The 24,897-nt window shown below is 40.4% G+C and overlaps 1 protein-coding gene across 1 annotated transcript; it reads right to left on the bottom strand.

Annotated features, from left to right (window-relative positions):
• Window positions 1–5,109: 5,109 nt before the first annotated feature.
• On the bottom strand, window positions 5,110–20,532 carry LOC109876712 (C-type lectin domain family 4 member M). The gene is made up of 6 exons (XM_020469111.2): window positions 20,144–20,532; window positions 18,984–19,079; window positions 11,206–11,700; window positions 10,357–10,523; window positions 10,113–10,216; window positions 5,110–5,887 (listed from the first exon to the last, which is right to left on the bottom strand). Exons 1-6 carry the CDS (start codon window positions 20,244–20,246, stop codon window positions 5,728–5,730), a joined length of 1,125 nt encoding a protein of 374 aa, XP_020324700.2. The 5' UTR covers window positions 20,247–20,532; the 3' UTR covers window positions 5,110–5,727.
• Window positions 20,533–24,897: the final 4,365 nt, after the last annotated feature.

The raw sequence follows: 24,897 nt of genomic DNA, 5'->3' as shown, positions 1-24,897 counted from the left end.
GAGAACTTTGTCATAAGATCATCTCTCTCCTTCTGTTGCCGGTCTCTCTCTTTAGTCAGGGTGTTGTAACTGGTCTGTAGCTGGTCTCTCTCTTTAGTCAGGGTGTTGTACCTGGTCTGTAGCTGGTCTCTCTCTTTAGTCAGGGTGTTGTAACTGGTCTGTAGCTGGTCTCTCTCTTCAGTCATAGTGTTGTAACTGGTCTGTAGCAGGTCTTTCTCTGTAGTCTCATTGCCTATGTTATCTGGAAAGGGTTGATACATGTAGCTCCTGGTTAATTCACTCACGAAACAGTAATTCAAGAAATCTAAATGCATATTCCCATGACAACGACTGAGATGATTGGCATGCGGTGTTTACATTTCACCAGTAAAATGTGATGAATTATCATTCAAGATTGACATGGATGTTTAGTCTATTTTGAAATGAGCTGTTCCTGACTTGGTGAAGGACAAAGAACATTTTCTTGAGACAATGTGGATATAGTCAGACGTTGTAATCTGAGGATGCATTTGATGTATATTCTATAAAGAGATTCATAAGATGCCATCTGTCGGTACATACTTTGATTGAGAAATAATGATGTCATAAACTATTTTTTGTACTCCCTCACCTAAACAAGTATCACTCCACCACTGTTTACAAAAGACATGATTGACATCGGATAGGATTTAATCTTCAATGCTCTCAAATATTAACTTCATAATGTAGCCTGATCTTCATGGTCTGACCTTCAGCTTATAATGGCTTCATAAAGCCTTCATATCAAAGGCTTCATAAAGCCTTCATAATGTAGTCATAAGCACTACATAAATGTGTTATTAAGCATCTAAGTGTATGTCATGCTATATAAAGGGTTCATAAACGTGGCATAACTGTGTGACAATATCTCCCATGTCAAGTGTGACATAACCCACTATGTTGAATATGATATAAACGTGTAAAGGGTGACATGTTGTGCTGAAGGATGAAGCTCTAAAGTTAAGTCATTTTAGTCACATTACACTTAATCTTGTTCCCAGACACTTCCGCCCAAATGCTCGGAAGGTCTGGTGGACCAATGCATAAAACTTGGCCTTCATTAGTTAGGTTAGATTTAAAAGCACATTTTAATTAAGAAGAGAAGTTATGGAAATGGGCAGGGCTTAGCCATAATTATGACTTTGTAGCTGTGTTAACTATTGATGACCAGTGGGAATGTTTTTGCTGAAGGACATAGGCTGATGGAAAATATTTTACTCAATATGGCCAATCAATTTTAGTGCTTGATATCCCAGGCTTATACAGCGCATTTGGAAAGTATTCAGACCCCTTGATTTTTTTTCATATTTTGTTATGTTACAGCCTTATTCTAAAATGGATTAAATTGTTTTCTCCCCTCTTCAATCTACACACAATAACCCATAATGAGGCAAAAACAGGTTTTTAGACATTTTTGCAACTTCATTAAATATTACAAAATGTAAATATTACATTTACATAAGTATTCAGACCCTTTACTCAGTACTTTGTTGAAGCACCTTTGGCAGCAATTACAGCCTTGAGATGCCTTAGGTATGACACCACATTCATGGCACACCTGTATTTGGGGTGTTTCTCCCATTCTTCACTGCAGATCCTCTCTAGCTCTGTTAGGTTGGATGTGGAGCATTGCTGCACAGCTATTTTCAGGTCTCTCCAGAGGTGTTCAATCTGGTTTAAGTCCGGGCTCTGGCTGGGCCAATCAAGGACATTCAGAAACTTGTTCTGAAGCCTCTCCTGCATTGTCTTGGCTTTGTGCTTAGGGCCCTTTTGGAAGGTGAACCTTCACCCCAGTCTGAGGTCCTGAACTCTCTGGAGCAGGTTTTCATCAAGGATCTCTCTGTACTTTGCTCCGTTCATCTATACCTCTATCCTGACTGTCACGTTGTTACGTCTTGACCTTAGTGAGTGTGTGATGGTATAGATGGTATTGAGTACAGTATATTCATATGAGATGAGTTGTCACGTCCTGACCTTAGTTCCGCGTGAGTATGCGTGAGTAGGAGTATGGGTGGATATTCTAGGTTTTGTATTCTAGGTTTTGTATTTCTGTGTTTAGCCTGGTATGGTTTCCAATCAAAGGCAGCTGAGAACCATACTTAGGCAGCCTGTTTTCCCACTATGGGTTGTGGGTAGTTATTTTCTGTTTAGGGTTTTTGTTGCACCTTGCAGAACTGTTCGTTTGTCGGTTTGTTGTTTTGTTCCAGTATTCATCTTTATTAAAAGTATTATGAATACGTACCACGCTGGACTTTGGTCCTCTTCTCCTTCTCCCGACGACACTCGTTACACTGACTAGTCTCCCAGTATCTGCTGCTGAAAACATCCCCACAGCATGATGCTGCCACCATCATGCATCACCGTGGGGATGGTGCCAGGTTTCCTCCAGACATGGAGCTTGGCACTCAGGCCAAAGCATTCCATTTTGGTTTCATCAGACCAGTGAATCTTGTTACTCATGGTCTGAGAGTCTTTTGGTGTCTCCAAAATCTCTGCAGCATTCCAAGCGGACTGCCACGCGCCTTTTACTGAGCAGGGACTCCAATCAAGTTGTAGAATATCTCAAGGATTATTAATGGAAACGGGATGCATCTGAGCTCAATTTCAAGTCTCTTAGCAAATAGTCTGAATATCTATGTAAATAAGGTATTTCTGTTTATGATTTTTTTTTTATACATTTGCTAAAAATTCTACTTTGTCATTGTGTTGTATTGTGTGTGGATTGATGAGGGGAAAAATGATTCTATCAATTTTTTAATAAGTCTGTAACAAAATGTGAGAAAATTGTCTGGCATCTGAATACTTTTTGAATGCACTTGGCTTGTGTAGTCAAGTAGAGCTGATGCAGTTTTTTTTTTTTTTTTGTCACATTTTTTGAAAAATAAATACATTTGAGCATTAATGGTTTCATTACTGGCAGTGCTTGACTTTGACTGAAATAGGTTCTGGTACTCATTTTGGATTCCGGTACTGTTTCATATTTAGGTGTAGGAGCTCCACACTATGTTTGATCTGATATAGAGGAACAGGAGCTCAAGCAGTAGAACATTTGAGGTGCCGGTACTCTGCTCCGGTGAGATCCTGCCCAAGTCAAGCGCTGGTTACCGGAAGAATATCAGGACCACTTTGAAAGTATCAGAGCGTTGTATTGAGGATTTACAAAAAATGGAGAGTTGGCGCCACCTTGCGGAAATATTGAAAACAGGCTGGTGGATCGCATCCTGACAAAGCCCCTGGGAAGAAGTTCTGGCTTGGCTACTCTTGGTGTTGCCAACTTCGAAAGTACTAGAGGGCTGGGGTTCAAGCCCTTATCTCATCTCCTGAAGTTGTTTTTTAACCTTTCATCTGTTGCCTCGTATTTACACGCGCGCGCGCGTGTGTGTGTGTATAGATAGATAGATGACTCGGTTCAGTCCAAGAAGAATGATAGAGGACTTCCAACTAGATGGGGTGACGCTCACCCGCATTGCCATGATTACCCAGGAATATTACCCAGTGGAATTGGAAATTAACTTATATCTGGGCTGCACAGTAATGACACAGTTCATTTGTATGAAATGTTTCAAATACTTATTGTTCATAAACATATTTTCCAATCGGATATTGAAAACAGTGATGGGGTATCCACTGTGTTGCTGTTAGAAAGATTATTTTCAATTGATCTTATTAAATAGTTCTACATAGTTCCAATATTGAATTGATGCATTTTAGTGTATGAGACCCCAGCAGGTTGTAAACCCCAGGCTCTGTACCAACTGAACCACACAGAAGACAGAACAATACAAACACGTACAAGTGTTTTTCTATGATGTGCTATTAATGTTTGTGCACATGCCAGCATACGTGTGTGCTTTCGGTTTGTGCGTTCATACCTGTCTGCATCTGTGTGTGTGTGAGAGAGAGAAAGATAATTCTTTGTACCTGAGAGATGAGTCTCAGTCTTCACGCTCCTCGTTGCTCTGTTCCGGTTTTCTTCATTAACTTTGTTTAATTCAATCACCTGTTTGTTGACGTAGTCGGCCATCTTAACTAACTGTACCGAATATCAATGATGACCCCAATCAATCAATCAACTAATTCAGTCTGACCTTTTATTGTAATATATATGATTTTTACTTTTACTTATAGTATTAACTTACTAATGATTACCTTTCTAACTGACTCCTAATGGTAATATCTACTGTATGATTACCTTTCTAACTGACTCCTAACGGTAATATCTACTGTATGATTACCTTTCTAACTGACTCCTAATGGTAATATCTACTGTATGATTACCTTTCTAACTGACTCCTAATGGTAATATCTACTGTATGATTACCTTTCTAACTGACTCCTAACGGTAATATCTACTGTATGATTACCTTTCTAACTGACTCCTAATGGTAATATCTACTGTATGATTACCTTTCTAACTGACTCCTATTGGTAATATCTACTGTATGATTACCTTTCTAACTGACTCCTAACGGTAATATCTACTGTATGATTACCTTTCTAACTGACTCCTAATGGTAATATCTACTGTATGATTACCTTTCTAACTGACTCCTAACGGTAATATCTACTGTATGATTACTAGTAATTGAGTAGTTGCTTTGATATGCATCTCCACTGGTACCTCTCTGATGTCTGTCTGTGGTCCACTACAGTTGATTAGAATGTATTAAGAATCCTATCACCTTCAAGAAGGAAGTTGGTAGACCTAACAGGATATTCTAAACAGAGTGATATAACATGATGCATGACAACAAGTAATGAGGAGCGCAGTCTTTCATCCTATCACTTTGACAGGCCTGTTTGTGGCTTCTCCAACCTTCAAATGGAGTTCACATTTTGACTCTATCTCTTTCTGTGCCACCGATGGCCTTTTTAAATACTGTCTGTGTGTGACATCAGTGTGAGGAGTTATTTCGAAGTGTATGAAGAACATCTGTCTGCATCTTAATCAGGGGTTTAAAAGGTGAACTTCACAGAACACTGTGTGTGTGTGTGTGTGTGTGTGTGCCAATTCAGTACTGTTCTGCCCTCTGTGTGTGTCCAGGTCACACTGTTTTAACAATCCAATCACATTCAATCAGGAAGCTGGAAGACCTTGTAAAGGACATTTTTCCTTTATTTTTTCATCTGTGCCTTAGTTCTTCTTATTAAAGCAATTTATGTAATAATTGATCATGGAAAAATCACAAGCCTATGGCAAATCACATAACATGTTTATATTAAAAACATTGAATACAATTATTTTACAGATTACAGTATGTCTACAGACTCTTAAACTATAGAGAAAATTGACGCCACTCGAACTGGGCTTTCTTTGACAATGCAATCACGAATTCATTGAATGAATATTAAAAAGTGTTGATTATTTGGTGTGAGGAGAGCACAGTAAGCAGTAAGATGTGAGACACAGTGTTATGTTTCTGACAAATTTTCACTGCTAGCGTGCGAGGCCAAGAGTGCAAGCCACTTCATTTAGACCGTGCAGGTATCTGTATCTGTGTTACAGTATGGTGTCATGTAGAAGAGGCTGGTGGGAGAAGCTGTAGGAGGACAGGCTCATTGTAATGGATGGAATGGAATTCAGGAAAAGGAGCCAAACATGTGTTTAAAATATGTTTGACGCATTTGATACCGGTCCATAAATTGCATTCAGCAATTAAAATGAGCCCGCCTGCCCTCCCACCAGTCTCCTCTGTTGTCATGGTGATGTTAAACCCTTTTCTCACAGATCCAGTAACGATTGTTAAAACATGACTGGTCCTTCCATGCCTTTACAGGAAGCCAGGTTTCTGTGTTCAGCTCAACACAGTCCTCCTCCCCATTTGCTGGGTTGTCACCACCATTATCAGGTTGCTGTGAGTACCAGTAACTACAGGGTAAAGAAGACAGAGAAAATAATGAATAAACATTTTGATTTGTCACATGCTCTGAATACAACAGGTGTAGACTTGAATGTAAAATGCTTACTTAGGGGTCCTTTCCCAACAATGCAGAGTTAAAATGTGAGATAAAAAGCTAAATAGAAAAAGGAAATAGTAACACAATAAAATAACAACAACAAGGAATACCGAGTCTATGTGCAGGGGTACGAGGTAGTTGAGGTCATTAAGGGGGACTAGGCAATCAGGATAGATAATAAACAGAGTAGCAGCACTGCATGTGAAAAGTGTGAAGCTGTGTATGTGTGAGTGTGTGGCATCAATATGCGTGTGTGTTTTGAGTGTGTGTGTGTGTAGTGTGTGTGTGTGGGAGTATCAATGTAGGATGTCTGAGTGTTTGAGTGTGTGGGTAGAGTCTAGTGAGTGTGTGGGTGGAGTCTAGTGAGTGTGTGGGTAGATTCTAGCGAGTGTGTGGGTAGATTCTAGCGAGTGTGTGGGTAGATTCTAGCGAGTGTGTGGGTAGATTCTAGCGAGTGTGTGGGTAGATTCTAGCGAGTGTGTGGGTAGATTCTAGCGAGTGTGTGGGTAGATTCTAGCGAGTGTGTGGGTAGATTCTAGCGAGTGTGTGGGTAGATTCTAGCGAGTGTGTGGGTAGATTCTAGCGAGTGTGTGGGTAGATTCTAGCGAGTGTGTGGGTAGATTCTAGCGAGTGTGTGGGTAGATTCTAGCGAGTGTGTGGGTAGATTCTAGCGAGTGTGTGGGTAGATTCTAGCGAGTGTGTGGGTAGATGTTAGTGAGTGTGTGGGTGGATTCTAGTGTGTGTGTGTGGGTAGAGTCTAGTGAGTGTGTGGGTAGATTCTAGCGAGTGTGTGGGTAGATTCTAGTGAGAATGTGGGTAGACTCTAGCGAGTGTGTGGGTAGATTCTAGCGAGTTGTGACGGCCCTGAATTATTCTGAACCGTCTCAGTGCAGCTCCTTCCAATAGGGCGCTTTCCCTTTAATTCCCAATTAAATAGCCAGCATCAGCTGCGCAAAAGTGGGGTTGTGATGGAGACGTGAATGAGGATGTGTTTAACCCTCAGTGCCGAAACTTCTCTATTCCGTTTGTTTTGTTGCCGTTAAACGTGTGTTTTGTAGCCTAAGAGAGTTTACCCAGGATCGTATCCACTCTTTGCGTCCGTGGACTACACCTCTCCGTTCTTCGTTGCCTTTCTCCGCTGGAGATCTATTGGCGGATTGGATTGTCTGACTGACCGACTGACTACCACCTTTTTTGTATACGGTATTTCATTTGTTTTGATGTGATGTATACTGTGATTTATGTAGTTAGTTGTAGTTGAGGACTTAGTAGAGTCGATACGCTTTAAAGTTCTGTGGTAAAATAATTGTTATATTGATTGTATGTTTAATACTGGGTTTACGCTACACGGAATGAACGGACAATCATTGCGTGACAAAAGTCACTTGAGTTCACTGAACTCCTTTACCGGGCTGGACTCTTTTTAGGCCCGAGGTACAGGACATTTCTGGAGGAACCAGAACTCATTGTGATATTATTATGTGTGTGTGTGTAATCATTGTTGTTGCTAATACAACCCACGCAAAAGAATATAGTTGTTTTTGAAGTTCTTTCCAATGTTTTAAGGGTTTATGAAAAGTTTATTTCCATCCTGACTTTTACATAAGTCCTTTGTATTGGTGTAGACTTGACGGACCAGATGGGACTCATTCCCACCCAAACTAAAAGGAGAAACCAATGTTTTCTCTGGTAGGCACAACCTACCTGGCACCCCTATAAATAATAACCTCAAGTCAAAACCGTTACAGAGTGTGTGGGTAGATGTTAGCGAGTGTGTGGGTAGATGTTAGCGAGTGTGTGGGTAGATGTTAGCGAGTGTGTGGGTAGATGTTAGCGAGTGTGTGGGTAGATGTTAGCGAGTGTGTGGGTAGATGTTAGCGAGTGTGTGGGTGGATTCTAGCGAGTGTGTGGGTAGATTCTAGTGAGTCTGTGGGTAGCGTTTATTGAGAATGTGGGTAGATTCTAGCGAGTGTTTGGGTAGATTCTAGTGAGTGTGGGTATATTCTAACGAGATTGTGTGTGGGTAGATTCTAGTGAGTGTGGGGGTAGATTCTAGTGAGTCTGTGGGTAGCGTTTATTGAGAATGTGGGTAGACTAGCGTGTGTGTGTGGGTAGACTCTAGCGTGTGTGTGTGGGTAGAGTCTAGCGAGTGTGTGTGGGTAGAGTCTAGCGAGTGTGTGTGGGTAGAGTCTAGCGAGTGTGTGTGGGTAGAGTCTAGCGAGTGTGTGTGGGTAGAGTCTAGCGAGTGTGTGTGGGTAGATTCTAACAAGTGTGTGGGTAGATGTTAGCGAGTGTGTGGGTGGATTCTAGCGAGTGTGGGTAGATTCTAGTGTGTGTGTTGGTAGAGTCTAGCGAGTGTGGGTAGATTCTAGTGAGTGTGTGGGTAGCGTTTATTGAGTGTGTGGGTAGACTCTAGCGAGTGTGTGGGTAGACTCTAGCGAGTGTGTGGGTAGATTCTAGCGAGTGTGTGGGGTAGATGTTAGTGAGTGTGTGGGTAGCGTTTATTGAGTGTGGGTATATTCTAGCGAGATTGTGGGTAGATGTGAGTGTGTGGGTAGATTCTAGCGAGTGTGTGGGGTAGATGTTAGTGAGTGTGTGGGTAGCGTTTATTGAGTGTGGGTATATTCTAGCGAGATTGTGGGTAGATGTGAGTGTGTGGGTGGATTCTAGTGAGTCTGTGGGTAGCGTTTATTGAGAATGTGGGTAGACTCTAGTGAATGTGTGGGTATATTCTAGCGAGTGAGTGTGGGTGGATTCTAGTGAGTGTGGGTGGATTCTAGTGAGTGTGTGGGTGGATTCTAGTGAGTGTGTGGGTAGATTCTAGTGAGTGTGTGGGTAGATTCTAACAAGTGTGTGGGTAGATGTTAGTGAGTGTGTGGGTGGATGTTAGTGTGTGTGTGTTGGTAGAGTCTAGCGAGTGTTTGGGTAGATTCTAGCGAGTGTGTGTGTAGGTAGATTCTAGCGAGAGTGTGTGGGTAGCGTTTATTGAGAATGTGGGTAGATTCTAGTGAGTGAATGGCTAGCGTTTATTGAGTGTGTGGGTAGATTCTAGCGAGTGTGTGGGTAGATTCTAGTGAGTGTGGGTAGATTCTAGTGAGTGTGTGGGTAGTGTTTATTGAGTGTGTGGGTAGATTCTAGCGAGTGTGTGGGTAGTGTTTTGAGTGTGTGGGTAGATTCTAGTGAGTGTGTGGGTAGTGTTTATTGAGTGTGTGGGTAGTGTTTATTGAGTGTGGGTAGTGTTTATTGAGTGTGTGGGTAGTGTTTATTGAGTGTGTGGGTAGATTCTAGTGAGTGTGTGGGTAGTGTTTATTGAGTGTTTGGGTAGATTCTAGCGAGTGTGGGTAGATTCTAGTGAGTGTGGGTAGATTCTAGTGAGTGTGGGTAGATTCTAGTGAGTGTGGGTAGATTCTAGTGAGTGTGTGGGTAGATTCTAGCGAGTGTGTGTGGGTAGATTCTAGTGTGTGTGGGTAGATTCTAGTGAGTGTGGGTAGATTCTAGTGAGTGTGGGTAGATTCTAGTGAGTGTGTGGGTAGTGTTTATTGAGTGTGTACATACAACCAGTGCAAGAGAGCCATTGCTTATAGTCAGAGCAAAAATCAACAAAAAAAGAGGTCAAAGTAAACAGTCAAGCTTGGAACCAAACACAACTTTATTTGTATTATTTTGTATAAAATGTTCATGTGCAAATAGTACTTGGTTTCTATGATATATCTTCAGTGCTCGTGGAATGACATCTATGAATGGAAATATGATTTGAGGCAATATGTCATTTGTTAAAAGTCTCAACATCTGGAGGATCAAATCTCACCTTGAACTCCTTACACTGTGGTCAGTGTTACCAGAGCAGTAGTCTCTTACCTTGGGGTGGTCAGTGTTATTATAGAGCAGTAGTCTCTTACCTTGTTCTGGTCAGTGTTATTAGAGCAGTAGTCTCTTACCTTGGGGTGGTCAGTGTTATTATAGGCAGTAGTCTCTTACCTTGTTCTGGTCAGTGTTATTAGAGCAGTAGTCTCTTACCTTGGGGTGGTCAGTGTTACTAGAGCAGTAGTCTCTTACCTTGGGGTGGTCAGTGTTGTTAGAGCATTTGTCTCTTACCTTGGGGTGGTCAGTGTTATTATAGAACAGTAGTCTCTTACCTTGGGGTGGTCAGTGGGGTGCCGTCCACCCATTTCCAGGTCCCTTCAGTAACAGAGTCAGACAGACCAATCCAGGCTCCTTTATTGAGGCCAAAGAGAAACTCCTGTTCGTGAGAAAGATACTGATATTGTCAACTACTAAAGACCACATGTGTTAAATACTGTAAGATACATTACTGACCAAGAGATGTTTGATTCCCTCACTCACTCACTCACTCACTCACTCACTCACTCACTCACTCACCTGTTCCTCCTTGCTGTTTATGATCACCAGGTTTGCTCCTCTGTTCAGACAGTCCAGTCTGCTCTCTTCCCAGGTTTTCATCTCAGTAGACAGGAAGTAACAGCTGGATCCCCACAGCCTCCAACCGTCTGGACAGGTTTTTCTGATTTTCTGACAAATGTTTATCCCTGATGAAGAAATGTAAATAATATGTGAAATATATAAACACTTGTTTATTGTATTGAATATTTTTTTTACATTGTCATTTAACTATTGGTGAATCCTTGATTGGTGTGCACTGCAGGTTCCACCCTGGACGTAACATGGTAAACATAAATCTGTCTCCTTCCATTTAGTATGATATGTTACATTTCACATGGTGTGTTTTATTTTGTTGATGTCAATCATCAGTTACTTATGAAATGTTTTCACTTTGTTGTAGCTAATGTTAGCTATGTGGCTAGGTTGCTAACCTAAACTAGGTAAGATAAAAAGGTTAGGGTTCGGGGTTAGGGTTAGAGTTAAGGGAATGGTTAGCTGACATGCTAAGTATATTATGGCAAAGTAGTTCAAAAGTGTCAAGTAGTTGCACAGTTGCTAATAAGTTGCAGGTACTGAAGTCGTCCATGATGTGATTCGAACACGCAACCTTTGGGTTGCTAGACGGTTGCATAATATAATATGGCCACCCATCCTTCCTCCTTTTGTTTTTGCAAGTAAGTAACCTTCTATCTTATGTAAACATACCAAACGTAACATATCATACTATTCTGAGTGTCACAGATTTACATTTACTATCTTTGAAGTCAGACTGGAGAATGAAAGGTAGAGAAGAGGGATACAGCCCTAGTGACTGACTTGACTACTTACCATGCTCAGAGAGCCTCTTCTCCAGTGCCACCTTCTCATTGGTCAGAACACTGACCCTGTTTCTCAAAATGTCCCTGTCTCTAGTCAGGGCATTATAACGCTCCTGTAACTGGTTTTTGCTATCTGTATTCTGTGCCTGGTCTCTGTTCCTCAATAACTGGGTTCTCTCCATCTCTAGCTGGTTCATGTTATTTTTACACTGGTCTATCTCCTCCTGCAACTGGTCTCTGTCTGTACACAGGTCAATGATACCACTACTGCTAACTGACTGGTCTCTGCCCCTCAGCAACTGGTTTCTCTCCCTCAGTAACTGGTCTCTCTCCCTCTCTAGCTGGTTCATGTTCGTCTGACACTGGTCTCTCTCCTTCTGCAGCTGGTCTCTGTCTGTACACAGGTCAATGATACCACTACTGGTATCTGGCTGGTTTCTGTCTTGCACCAGACCAGTGGTGTTGTAACAGTTCTCTAACTGGTTCCTCTTTTCGTTATAGTCAGCTGAAAAACAAAGAGGATCCTGCATGTAATGCGTCCCAAATACCACACTATTCCTTTTGTAGTGCAGAACTGAGGACCAAAGACCTATGTACCCTGGTCAAAAGTAGTGCCCTTTAAAGAGGATAGGGTCCTATTTGGAACACAGTACTGGTTGTGGTGTTTACATTGTTCACCATGTTCAGTGACTTATACAAGGCCAAGGGCACCAGTTACTATAGTTACTCAAATCTCTGTGGACAATGTCAACATTATTATAATACTTTTGGGGGGGGGATCAGCTTTTTTATTGAGGACAGATAATTGCTTCCATCAATGCAATTGTCTGCATCATTTCCAATCCGCCATATATGTTTTTGGTAAATATACACCTATCTACATATATACAAACACATGCCCATATACACGTATAAAAATATACATAAACATTCAAACATGTGTACATACATATACACATTGTAGAATACACCTTTATTATTCCCCACAGATCCTATCACCCCTCCCCCAATTGGAGTAAACTAATACACATTAACACGTAGGTTTCTACCTTAAGTTTCTACATATTTTACAGACACAATCTATTTGACAAAAGTTATATTTAGTTTGTTTTCAGTCCTTCCTCTATTTCTGATGTCCATCCAGTTAGATTTACAGTGGGGCAAAAAAGTATTTAGTCAGCCACCAATTGTGCAAGTTCTCCCACTTAAAAAGATGAGAGAGCCCTGTAATTTTCATCATAGGTACACATCAACTATGACAGACAAAATGAGAAAAAAAATCCAGAAAATCACATTGTAGGATCTTTTATGAATTTATTTGCAAATTATGGTGGAAAATAAGTATTTGGTCAATAACAAAAGTTTATCTCAATACTTTGTTATATACCCTTTGTTGGCAATGACAGAGGTCAAACGTTTTCTGTAAGTCTTCACAAGGTTTTCACACACTATTGCTGGTATTTTGGCCCATTCCTCCATGCAGATCTCCTCTAGAGCAGTGATGTTTTGGGGCTGTTGCTGGGCAACACAGACTTTCAACTCCTTCCAAAGATTTTCTATGGGGTTGAGATCTGGAGACTGGCTAGGCCACTCCAGGACCTTGAAATGCATCTTACAAAGCCACTCCTCCGTTGCCCGGGTGGTGTGTTTGGGATCATTGTCATGCTGAAAGACCCAGCCACGTTTCGTCTTCAATGCCCTTGCTGATGGAAGGAGGTTTTCACTCAAAATCTCACGATACATGACCCCATTCATTCTTTCCTTTACACGGATCAGTCGTCCTGCTTCCTTTGCAGAAAAACAGCCCCAAAGCATGACGTTTCCACCCTCCACCCCCATGCTTCCTCCAAACACGACGAGTTGAGTTTTTACCAAAAAGTTATATTTTGGTTTCATCTGACCATATGACATTCTCCCAATCTTCTTATGGATCATCCAAATGCTCTCCAAAAACTTTAGACCGGCCTGGACATGTACTGGCTTAAGCAGGGGGACACGTCTGGCACTGCAGGATTTGAGTCCCTGGCAGCGTAGTGTGTTACTGATGGTAGGCTTTGTTACTTTGGTCCCAGCTCTCTGCAGGTCATTCACTAGGTCCCCCCCGTGTGGTTCTGGGATTTTTGCTCACCGTTCTTGTGATCATTTTGACCCCACGGGGTGAGATCTTGCGTGGAGCCCCAGATCGAGGGAGATTATCAGTGGTCTTGTATGTCTTCCATTTCCTAATAATTGCTCCCACAGTAGATTTCTTCAAACCAATCTGCTTACCTATTGCAGATTCAGTCTTCCCAGCCTGGTGCAGGTCTACAATTTTGTTTCTGGTGTCCTTTGACAGCTCTTTGGTCTTGGCCATAGTGGAGTTTGGAGTGTGACTGTTTGAGGTTGTAGACAGGTGTCTTTTATACTGATAACAAGTTCAAACAAGTGCCATTAATACAGGTAACGAGAGGAGGACAGAGGAGCCTCTTAAAGAAGAAGTTACAGGTCTGTGAGAGCCAGAAATCTTGCTTGTTTGTAGGTGACCAAATACTTATTTTCCACCATAATTTGAAAATAAATAAAAAATCCTACAATGTGATTTTCTGGATTTTTCTTCTTCTAATTTTGTCTGTCATAGTTGAAGTGTACCTATGATGTGATGAAAATTACAGGCCTCATCTTTTTAAGTGGAAGAACTTGCACAATTAGTGGCTGACTAAATACTTTTTTGCCCCACTGTATATTTGTACCTGCTCTATTTCACAACATTTCTGAACCTATTTACATTTTACAGACCCTGTATGTTTTACGTTTGTTATCTTGTTGTTATTGGTCCCACCCTTCAGCTCCATTCAACTTCTCCCATCAATCTCTTAAAACCATCCATTAGGGATTTCTATTTGCAATATATTTTTCAACTGTGCTGTGATGCTTCACAAAAGTACGGAACCTTTCTATTCTCATAGTTTCTAGAGATTGTAAATTAAAGAAACATTTTTTCTAAAATTATAATTATAGTATTGATCGATTGACTCAATCGATTCAAATTACCCAGTATTGCTATCTGCAGCGTTAGTTCTAGGTACATTTTGCCATTCTTCAGCCATTCCTGGACCTGTGACCAAAAACAAGCTACATATGGACAGTACCAAAATAAATGATCTAATGACTCTGCCTCCTTGCAGCAAAATCTGCAGAGCTGGGAAGATTGTATCCCCCATATAAATAACATTATATTGGTTGCAAAAATGTTGTATCATCATTTAAATTGAAACAGTAGAGTTTTGAATCCAGCATTGTTTTGTTTGTCAATTCATTAACCGTGTGCCATGGAATCGGTACATTGAAAGTCTCTTCCCCACTATTTTGTCATTTATATGCACAGCTGTTTTTTGGTCCTTTTACTTTATTTATCACAAACTTCTTTAACCATTTTTGTGTTTTTAATCCAGGGCCGACAGACAAGTTCTGTACTTTTTCCCCCTTCAACTTACCTCTTCCATTTTTGTGGCAATGCTGCAATCAGTTGGTATGTACATTTGGTTAGAGCAGACATTTCCATATGTCTGTGTTATCTGCATGTGTGACATAACTCCACCAGTCCTATTCATGACGGCATTTACAAAGATTATACCTTTTTTTAACATTTTATCAAAAAATATGTTTTTTTAAATTAGTTAGTATATTTGAATTTAACCTCAATATTGCTTGATTTATTTGTCTTTCTTTTCAGATGGATTAAACTGAAATTGCAACCAACCTTCTAAGGCTTAATTAAAAAATAATGATCATTTGGAGATGATTACACTTTAATATAACCGGAAGTGAGCAGCTGCTATCTGAATAAAGGGAAAAGGCCATTCTTGAACATGGGGTGAGACATTGTTACTACAGTAATTTGCTGGACAACCATTTCAGATTTAAGTATAACTTTTGTATTTAATCATTTCTGCCCTCCAAATTGATGTTCGTGATATAAATAGGCCCTTTTAATTTTGTCTGGCTTGCCATTCCAAATAAAATATCATAGTTAAACTGTGATATGACTAAAGAGTTCATCAGGATGATTTTTCCACAAATAGACAGGTATTTTCCTTTCCATGATAACAAGATCTTATCTATTTTTGCTAACTTTCTATTAATTTCCTATTGATTGGAGTGAGATTTCTTTCTTTTGGGTTTTGTGTACCGAGTATGTCCACATCCCCGTCAGACCATTTTATTGGTAAACTACACGGTAATATAAAAGTTGAATTTTTTAGTGATCCAATACATAATATAGTACACTTATCATCATTTGGTTTTAATACAGAGAGGAAAGAAACAGTGTCTAGATTGTTTATGAGGCTGTGGAAGGATTCTATTTCTGGTTTTAAAATAAAGCATGAATCATCAGCATACAATGACACCTTTGTTTTTAAGCCATGAATTTCTAATCCCTGTTGTTGAATCTCATTTTAACAGCTAACATTTTGATGGCAATAATAAATAGATATGCTCGATAGTGGACAACCCTGTTTTACTCTTGACAGTTTAAAACTTTCTGAGATGTAGCCATTATTTACTCTTTTACACCTAGGGTTACTATACATAACTTTAACCCATTTTATTCTCCAAAATCAAAATATTCCATGCATTTATATAAAATCTCCGGTCGTACTTTTTCAAAAGAATTTTCAAAATCAGCTATGAAAAGCACACCTGGTTTTTCCGACATTTCATAGTATTCTATTGTTTCCAGCACTGGTCTTATATTATCTCCAATGTATCGTCCATGTAAAAAACCTGTCTGATTAGGATGAATAGTAACTGTCAAAACCTTTTTTATTTCTATGCGCCAAGCAGTTAGCTAGAATATTTGCATCACAACACTGAAGTGTAATAGGCCTCCAATTTTCCAAATCTACTGGATCTTTATATACACCACTTGGATCCTGTTTCAGTAATAATGAAATCAATATTTTTTTTGTGTGTCAACAATATTGTCAAACTACTGGTCCCACATGTTTTGTAAAGTCATTGCTTTGTGAGTACAGATCTATGGTGTGATAATGAAAAACATATCTGTCCTATGGGTCCTGGTCAAACGTAGTGCAGTACAGTGCATTCGGAAAGTATTCAGAACCGTTTCATTTTTCCACATTTTGTTACAGCCTTTTGCTAAAATTTTCCTCATCAATCTACACACAATTCTCATAATGACAAACAAAAACAGGTTTTGTACATTTTTGTAAATGTATAACATCTTATGCTTCACGGAGTCGTGGCTGAATGAAGACAATATCAACATACAGCTGGCTGGCTATACGATGTACCAGCAGGATAGAACTGCGGAATCTGGTAAGGCAAGGGGCGGCGGTCTATGTATTTTGCAAAACAACAACTGGTGCAATATATCTAAGGAAGTCTCGAGCTATTGCTGGCCTGAGGTAAAGTTTCTCACGATAAGCTGCAGGCCACATTACCTACCGAGAGAGTTTTCATCTATATTCTTTGTAGCTGTTTACATACCACCACAGTCAGAGGCTGGCACTAAGATAGCATTGACTGAGCTGTATTCCGCCATAAGCAAACGAGAAAACACTCATCCAGAGAATGTGCTCCTAGTACCCGGGAACTTGAATGCAGGCAAACTTAACCAAATTTCTATCAGCATGTTAAATGTGTAACCAGAGGGAAAAGAACTCTGGACCACCTATACTCCACACACAGAGATGCATACAAAGCTCTCCCTCACCCTCCATTTGGCAAATCTGACCATAATTCCATCCTGCTGAAGCCATGAAGTGCTTTGAAAGGCTGGTCATGGCTCATATACACACCATCATTCCAGAAACCCTAGACCCACTCCAATTTGCATACTGCCCCAACAGATCCACAGATGATGCTCCACACGGCCCTTTCCCACCTAGACAAAGGAACACCCATGTGAGAATGCTATTCATTGACCCCAGCTCAGCGTTCAACACCATTGTGCCCTCAAAGCTCATCAATAAGCAAAGGACCCTGGGACTAAACACCTCTCTCTGCAACTGGATCCTGGACTTCCTGACGGGCCTCCCCCAGGTGGTGAGGGTAGGCAACTACACATCTGCCACGCTGATCCTCAACACGGGGGCCAGCTGCACTATCGAGAGCATCCTGACTGGTTGCATCACTGCCTGGTGTGACAACTGCTCGGCCTCCGACCGCAAGGCACTACAGAGTGTAGTGCGACCAGACTAGTACATCACTGGGGCCAAGCTTCCTGCCATCCATGACCTCCAGGCGGTGTCAGAGGAAGGACCTAAAAATTGTCAAAGACTCCAGCCACCCTAGTCATAGACTGTTCTCTCTGCTACCATACTGCAAGCGGTACCGGAGCACCAAGTCTAGGTCCAAGAGGTTTCTAAACAGCTTCTACCCCCAAGCCATAAGACTCCTGAACATCAAGTCAAATGACCTCCCAGACTATTTGCATTGCCCCCCTCCCCCCACCCCACCCCTCTCCACACCACTGCCACTCTCTGTTGTCATCTATGCATAGTCACTTAATTAACTCTACCTACATGTAAATACTACCTCAACTAACCGGTGCCCCTGTGAATTGACTCTGTACCGGCACACACCTGCATATATTGTTATTTTTTTACTGCTGCTCTTTAATTACTTGTTATCTCTTATTCTTATCTGTATTTTTTTTAACTGCCCTGTTGGTTAGGGGCTCGTAAGTAAGCATATATCACTGTAAGGTCTACACTTGTTGTATATTCAACGCATGTGACTAACACAATTTTGTTTAATTTAATTTAACTTAAAATAAAATAGAAAAAAAAAGTATTCAGACCCTTTGCTATAAGACTCGAAATTGAGCTCAGGTGCATGCTGTTTCCATTGTTCATCCTTGAGATGTTTCTACAACTGGAATGGACTCCACTTGTGGTAAAGTCAATTGATTGGACATGATTTGTAAAGGCACACACCTGTCTATATAAGGTCCCACAGTTGAGAGTGCATGTCAGAGCAAAAACCAAGCCATGAGGTCAAAGGAATTATTAGAACTCCCAGACAGCATTGTGTCGAGGAACAGATCTGGGGAAGGGTACCAAAACATTTCTGCGGCACTGAAGGTCCCCAAGAACACAGTGGCCTCCATCATTCTTAAATGGATTAAGTTTAGAACCACCAAGACTCTTCCTAGAGCTGGCCCCCCGGCCAAACTGAGCAATCGGGGGAGAATGGCCTTTGTCAGGGAGGTGACCAAGAACCCAATGGTCACTCTGACAGAGCTCCATAGTTCCTCTTTTGAAGCTTCCAGAAAGACAATCATCTCTGCAGCGCTCCACCAATCAGGCCTTTATGGTAGAGTGGCCAGACTGAAGCCACTCCTCAGTAAAACGTACTTGACAGCCCTTTTGGAGTTTGCCATAAGACAACTGAAGGACTCTCAGACAATGAGAAACAAGATTCTCTGCTCTGATAAAACCAAGAATGAACTTTTTGGCCTGAATGCCATACCAAAGAAGACTTGATGATGTAATCGCTGCCAAAGGTGCTTCAGTTTTTCATTGTTAATAAATTGTAAAACATTCTAATAACATGTTTTTTCTTTGTCATTTTTGGCTTTTTCTTTGTCATTTTTGGCTATTGTGTTGTTTTGTGGATTGATGAGGATAAAAATACATCTTTAGAGAAAAGCTGTAACGTAACAAAATGTGGAAAAAGTCAAGGGGTCTGAATACTTTCCAAATGCATCCCAAATCACTATTAAAAGCATTGCTATTGACCATTCCCCTAGTAGGGTGTCTTTTTGGATACAACCTCACTCACAGAAAGCCAGTCTCAGGGAGATGTTGAGAATGACTTGTAGAACACACAGCACTCCTAAACAAACAGCAGCCATCCTGTAGAGTCTTGTTCTTCCATCTGCAAAGGAACACGCACACCATTGTCCCACTTCACTAATGAATATGATTAAAACACAACACACAACATCCTACATCACTAATGACTATGATTAAAACACAACACACATCCTCCTACATCACTAACGATTATGATTCGAACTTTGAGAAACAAACATTTCCATTGCGCCATTGGTTTTTCCTTGATTTAGGGTTGGCAGCAAGTGTTTCCTCAAGAGTGCTGTCATCTCAATTCTGAAAACAGGAAGCTACTGTGTGAAGAAATTACATGCAGCTTTAGCATGATTTAAAGGGGCAATCTGCGATTGTTGTAGCATGATTTAAAGGGGCAATCTGCGATTGCTGTAGCATGGTTTACATGGGCAATCTGCGTAAATCACTTCTTTTTTTAACATTTAAATGAATTATATTTCCCCATTGATTCTGAAGAATGTAACTTAAAACGTAAATGCTCTATGAACTTAGTTTAACTTTCTAAACCCATCAGGACCCAAAATATAAGTTTGTTCTACCATGGAATTGTAAACAAACACTGTGTAGCCTCAGATGTTTGAAACGATAATTTTAGTCTCCAGGGTGATCAGTCCTTGAAAACTCTGTCTATGAGAGCTCTGTCTATGAATTTGAGAGTGGTTACATTTTTACAACCCCGGCGGGTGTCCACTGTGCTGTTGTTTAAAAATGGTTCTTTTCAAATATTCGTACATAAATAGTTCCTCATTTTTAAAACTGAAGTGAAAAATACATTGAATTGATACATTTTGGTGAAACACACACTAATACCACATAATAGAAAAACACTTATTCTTCTTCTTCTGGGTGGTTCAGTTGGTACGGAGCTTCGGGTTCAAAACCTGCTGTTGTGGTCAACAGCAGGTTTTGAACCCGAAGCTCCGTACCAACTGAACCACCCAGAAGAAGAAGAAGAAGAAGTGTTTTTCTATTATGTGGTATTAGTGTGTGTTTGCATTGTTAGGTGTGTGTTACAGTGTGTGTTTGCATTGTTAGGTGTGTGTTACAGTGTGTGTGAGAGAGAATAAGATACACAGAATTCTTTGTCCTTACCTGAGAGTTGGGTCTCACTCTTCACGCTCCTCGTTGCTTTGTTCCTGTTTTCTTCAGTAACTTCATTTAATTCAATCACCTGTTCGTTGACGTAGTTTGCCATCTTAACTAACCGTACCGAATATCAATGATTACCCAAATCAATCAATGAATCAACTTCAAATTCAGTCTGTCTGACCTCTTATTGTAATATAAATTATTGTAGCATTTACATATAGTATTAACTTACTTATGATTACCCTTCTAACTGACTCCTAATGGTAATATCTACTGCATGATTACCTTTCTAACTGACTCCTAACGGTAATATCTACTGTATGATTACTAGTAGTTGAGTAGTTGCTTTGATATGCATCTCCACTGGTACCTCTCTGTCTGTGGTCCACTACAGTTGAGAGAATGTTGTAAGTACCCAATCACTTTCAAGCAGGACGTCGTATTTCGCAAGGCCTGTTTGTGGCATTGTTCATAAGGAACTGATATTATGGCTTATACTCCATGACTGGCAATCGATGCCCATATAGGGGATTATTTTCCTCTCTATGTTGTCTGTGAGTGACATCAGTTTGAGGAAATATTCAGAAGTTTGTAAGAAATCTGTCTGCATCTTTATCAGAGGTTTAAAAGTGGAACTTTACAGACGTGCGTGCGTTTGTGCGTGCGTGCGGATCTGCCTTTGTGCAGCTTGCGGATCTGCCTGTGTGCAGCTTGCGGCTCTGCCTGTGTGCAGCGTGCGGATCTGCCTGTGTGCAGCGTGCGGATCTACCTGTGTGCAGCGTGCGGATCTGCCCGTGTGCAGCGTGCGGATCTGCCTGTGTGCAGCGTGCGGATCTGCCTGTGTGCAGCGTGCGGATCTGCCTGTGTGCAGCGTGCGGATCTGCCTGTGTGCAGCATGCGGATCTGCCTGTGTGCAGCGTGCGGATCTGCCTGTGTGCAGCGTGCGGATCTGCCTGTGTGCAGCGTGCAGCTCTGTCTGTGCAGCGTTCTGTTCTGTCCAACTGCAGGTCACATTTTAAAGATCCAATCACATTTGATCAGGAATCTGGTAGACCATGTTAAAGGACAGTGTTCCTTTATTTATTAATCTGTGCTTTTGTTCAAATTCTCTCTCTGTCACCTGTTCCATATCACTGTTTATGATCACCAGGTCTGCTCCTCTCTCCAGACAGTCCTGTCTGCTCTCCTTCCAGGTTTCAGTCTCAGTAGACAGGAAGTACCAACTGGATTCAAACTTCTGCCAGCCTTCAGGACAGGTTTGGTCTACAAGACACCAGGTGCAGATAAAGACAGGATGAGCCCAAAGTGGTTTATGGTGCCCCTCAATCTATATGGGGGGGGTGGATCCAAGCATTCTAGGTATTCGCTATATAAACTGTGCATTGTCTGTAACGGATAAGCTCTCATTCTGAAAGTCAGTCAAGACTGTTGGGCTGACGGTTTCATTATTGCAATAATTAATCAATATTAAATTAAGATGATTGTTTGAATAAATTGTTTGAATAAATCACTTATTCAATTAAGTGTCTCTAAGTACTGAATTTCCATGACAAACTTCCAACAGTAGACCAGGAAGTTACTCAGGAATCATAAAAAGGTGAAAAGAAGTAGAAGAAGGTGACCAGCTACAGACCAATTACAACAACCTGACTAAGGAGAGAGACCAGCTACAGAACAATTACAACAACCTGACTAAGGAGAGAGACTAGCTACGGAACAATTACAACAACCTGACTAAAGAGAGAGATCAGCTGGAGAAGGAGTAGAAGAGATAGCAGAGGAGATAGGGGGAGAGGAGATAGTAGAGGAGATAAGAGGAGAGGAATCTAGGAAAGACTAATTGAGATAGAGCCTTAGTGTCAGAGAGAGACATAGAGGAGGTAGAAGAGCATTAAGAGATTGAGGAAGGGAGGGAAAAAAGACAAATAATAGTTGTGTTTAGATTTAGAGGAGAGTGTGTAGTCATACTGTACTCTGTAAAATGCTTCTTCATTATATTTATTAGCAACATCGCCATCAGCTTATGCTTAGTTAAAAAGAAATGTTTTCATAAAACAGTGTGACTTGCAGTTGGACACACACAGAAGGCAGAACAGGACTGAGAGCATACACACACACACACACACACACACAGAAGGCAGAACAGGACTGAGAGCACACATACACACACACACACACACACACATATAAACACTTCCCTTTGAAAATTCTGAGAAAGATGCCGACGTAGATTTCCCCCACACACTTCTGAATAACTCCTTACACTGATGTCACACACTTCTGAATAACTCTTCCCATTGACGTCACACACAGACAGTATAGAAAGACAAAAGGCCCCCCTATATGTCATCAGGCCATTGGTGATGTATGTGATGAAATAGGTGGCTGGCCACAGAATACAAGCCATGACGTGACCTCAGTTTGAAGGTCGGGGTGTCAAAGCCTCAGTAATACTATATGATCTAGATGTGACCTCAGAGGGTCACATTTATTTTATCCACAAAAATATTACTTCAAATATTACCTGAATCATATGTTTAAATCATATGCACGGTGGGAAACAAAAATGTTTTCGTTTGAAGCTAAAGTGTGGGAAGTCAGGTGGTGAAAAGTGATGAGTTGATTTGACAGTTTCTGTTAAAACAATGTCACTTACATTAAGGCACAGGGACAGACACAGGACAGAGGTAATGATGTCACAAGAACCTGGGTAGTCTTAACTTAGAGCTGTTAGACTGAAACACAGTATGTTGTTGGAAATGTCTGAGCACATTTATACTGAGCCCTCCTGAAGAGTCTTACCAGTCAATGCCACGTGAAAAGTTAGCTATTCGCTGGCGCAAGTGAGGACACTTCAGGCTGAGGAGTAAGTTTCACACACATACACACACACACACGCACAAACACACACACACACACACACACACACATACACACACACGCACGAACACACACGCACAAACACACACACACACACCAGTTATTGGCCAGTTACTACAACCTGACTGAGGAGAGAGACCAGCTACAGACCAGTTACTGTAATACAGTATGTTGTAATTTAACATTAAGGACATCTAGTTGTTAAAGGACTAATGAATCACTATGGTATGTAGTAACATCTAGTTGTTAAACGACTAATGAATCACTATGGTATGTAGTAACATCTAGTTGATAAAGGACCAATGAATCACTATGGTATGGAGTAACATCTAGTTGATAAAGGACTAATGAATCACTATGGTATGTAGTAACATCTAGTTGTTAAATGACTAATGAATCACTATGGTATGTAGTAACATCTAGTTGTTAAAGGACTAATGAATCACTATGGTATGGAGTAACATCTAGTTGATAAAGGACTAATGAATCACTATGGTATGTAGTAACATCTAGTTGTTAAACGACTAATGAATCACTATGGTATGGAGTAATATCTAGTTGTTAAAGGACTAATGAATCACTATGGAATGGACTAACATCTAGTTGATAAAGGTCTAATGAATCACTATGGTATGTAGTAACATCTAGTTGTTAAAGGACTAATGAATCACTGTGGTATGTAGTAACATCTAGTTGTTAAAGGACTAATGAATCACTGTGGTATGTAGTAACATCTAGTTGTTAAAGGACTAATGAATCACTATGGTATGGAGTAACATCTAATTGTTAAAGGACTAATGAATCACTATGGTATGGAGTAACATCTAGTTGATAAAGGACTAATGAATCACTATGGTATGTAGTAACATCTAGTTGTTAAAGGACTAATGAATCACTATGGTATGGAGTAACATCTAGTTGTTAAAGGACTAATGAATCACTATGGTATGGAGTAACATCTAGTTGATAAAGGACTAATGAATCACTATGGTATGCTGAAGCAGTGTGTAATAGATTGATAATTGACATGATGATAAATAGGAGAGAGTGTGAATATTTGTTTATTGTAAAACGTTTATTTTGTTTAATTCTTCTATTGGAAAATGTATTTAGATGTCTTGTTTTCGACCCAAATCAATAAACATAGTAAACAGCATCATCTTAGTTCATTTATTAATTTACTAGACCTACTGTTTACCAATAATAACGTGTGTTTGGGTTGACAAATAACTTATATTATTGGGTAAAAAAAACATGAAAAAGAGGAAGAAATAAAGCACAGAACAGAATGAACAAGGAATGAAGAGGAAGTTACACACAACTGTCTGGTCCACAAGACTGAATCCCAAATGGCATCCTACTCCCTATGTAGTGCAGATAAAGAGAATATGGTGCCATTTGATTCACATCCCAATAGTCTCCTTCTTATTGGTGGATAGAGCCTTGAAACATCCTGTCATCAGCTGTGGGCCACAGACAGAGTGATTTCCCAGAAAACAGAAAAGTACAGGATTTAGACACATCAGACCAACTACTGCTCAGTCAGTTAGAAAGGTAATCATACAGTAGATATTACCATTAGGAGTCAGGTAGAAAGGTAATCATACAGTAGATATTACCATTAGGAGTCAGGTAGAAAGGTAATCATACAGTAAGTTAATACAGTAAGTAAAAGTAAGTAAGAATCATAAATATTACAATAAGATGTTCAAAACCTGCTGGGGTCACGTACACTAAAATGTATCAATTCAATGTATTTGTTTTCTTCAGCTATTGAAAGTATTAGGAACTATTTAAATATGATTCATTGAAAAAAACCTTTTTAAACAACAACACATTGGAAACCCAGACTGAGGAGCTGGAGAAATATAATCACT

This window comes from Oncorhynchus kisutch, unplaced genomic scaffold (assembly GCF_002021735.2).
Source record: "Oncorhynchus kisutch isolate 150728-3 unplaced genomic scaffold, Okis_V2 scaffold978, whole genome shotgun sequence".
Classification (NCBI taxonomy): domain Eukaryota; kingdom Metazoa; phylum Chordata; class Actinopteri; order Salmoniformes; family Salmonidae; genus Oncorhynchus; species Oncorhynchus kisutch.
The sequence above is the reverse complement of the archived record's forward strand: the minus strand, read 5'-3'. Positions and strand labels throughout refer to the sequence as shown.

Bases quoted from the DNA above. Each gene is read 5' to 3' on its own strand.
- LOC109876712 (XM_020469111.2), bottom strand. From the start codon at position 20,246: ATGGCAAACTACGTCAACGAACAGGTGATTGAATTAAATGAAGTTACT. The intron at 19,080-20,143 runs GTAAGGACAAAG...GTTCCTTTGCAG, and splicing joins GAGTGAGACCCAACTCTCAG to ATGGAAGAACAAGACTCTAC. The intron at 11,701-18,983 runs GTGAGTGAGGTT...TTTGTTTTTCAG, and splicing joins CTCCCTGAGACTGGCTTTCT to CTGACTATAACGAAAAGAGG.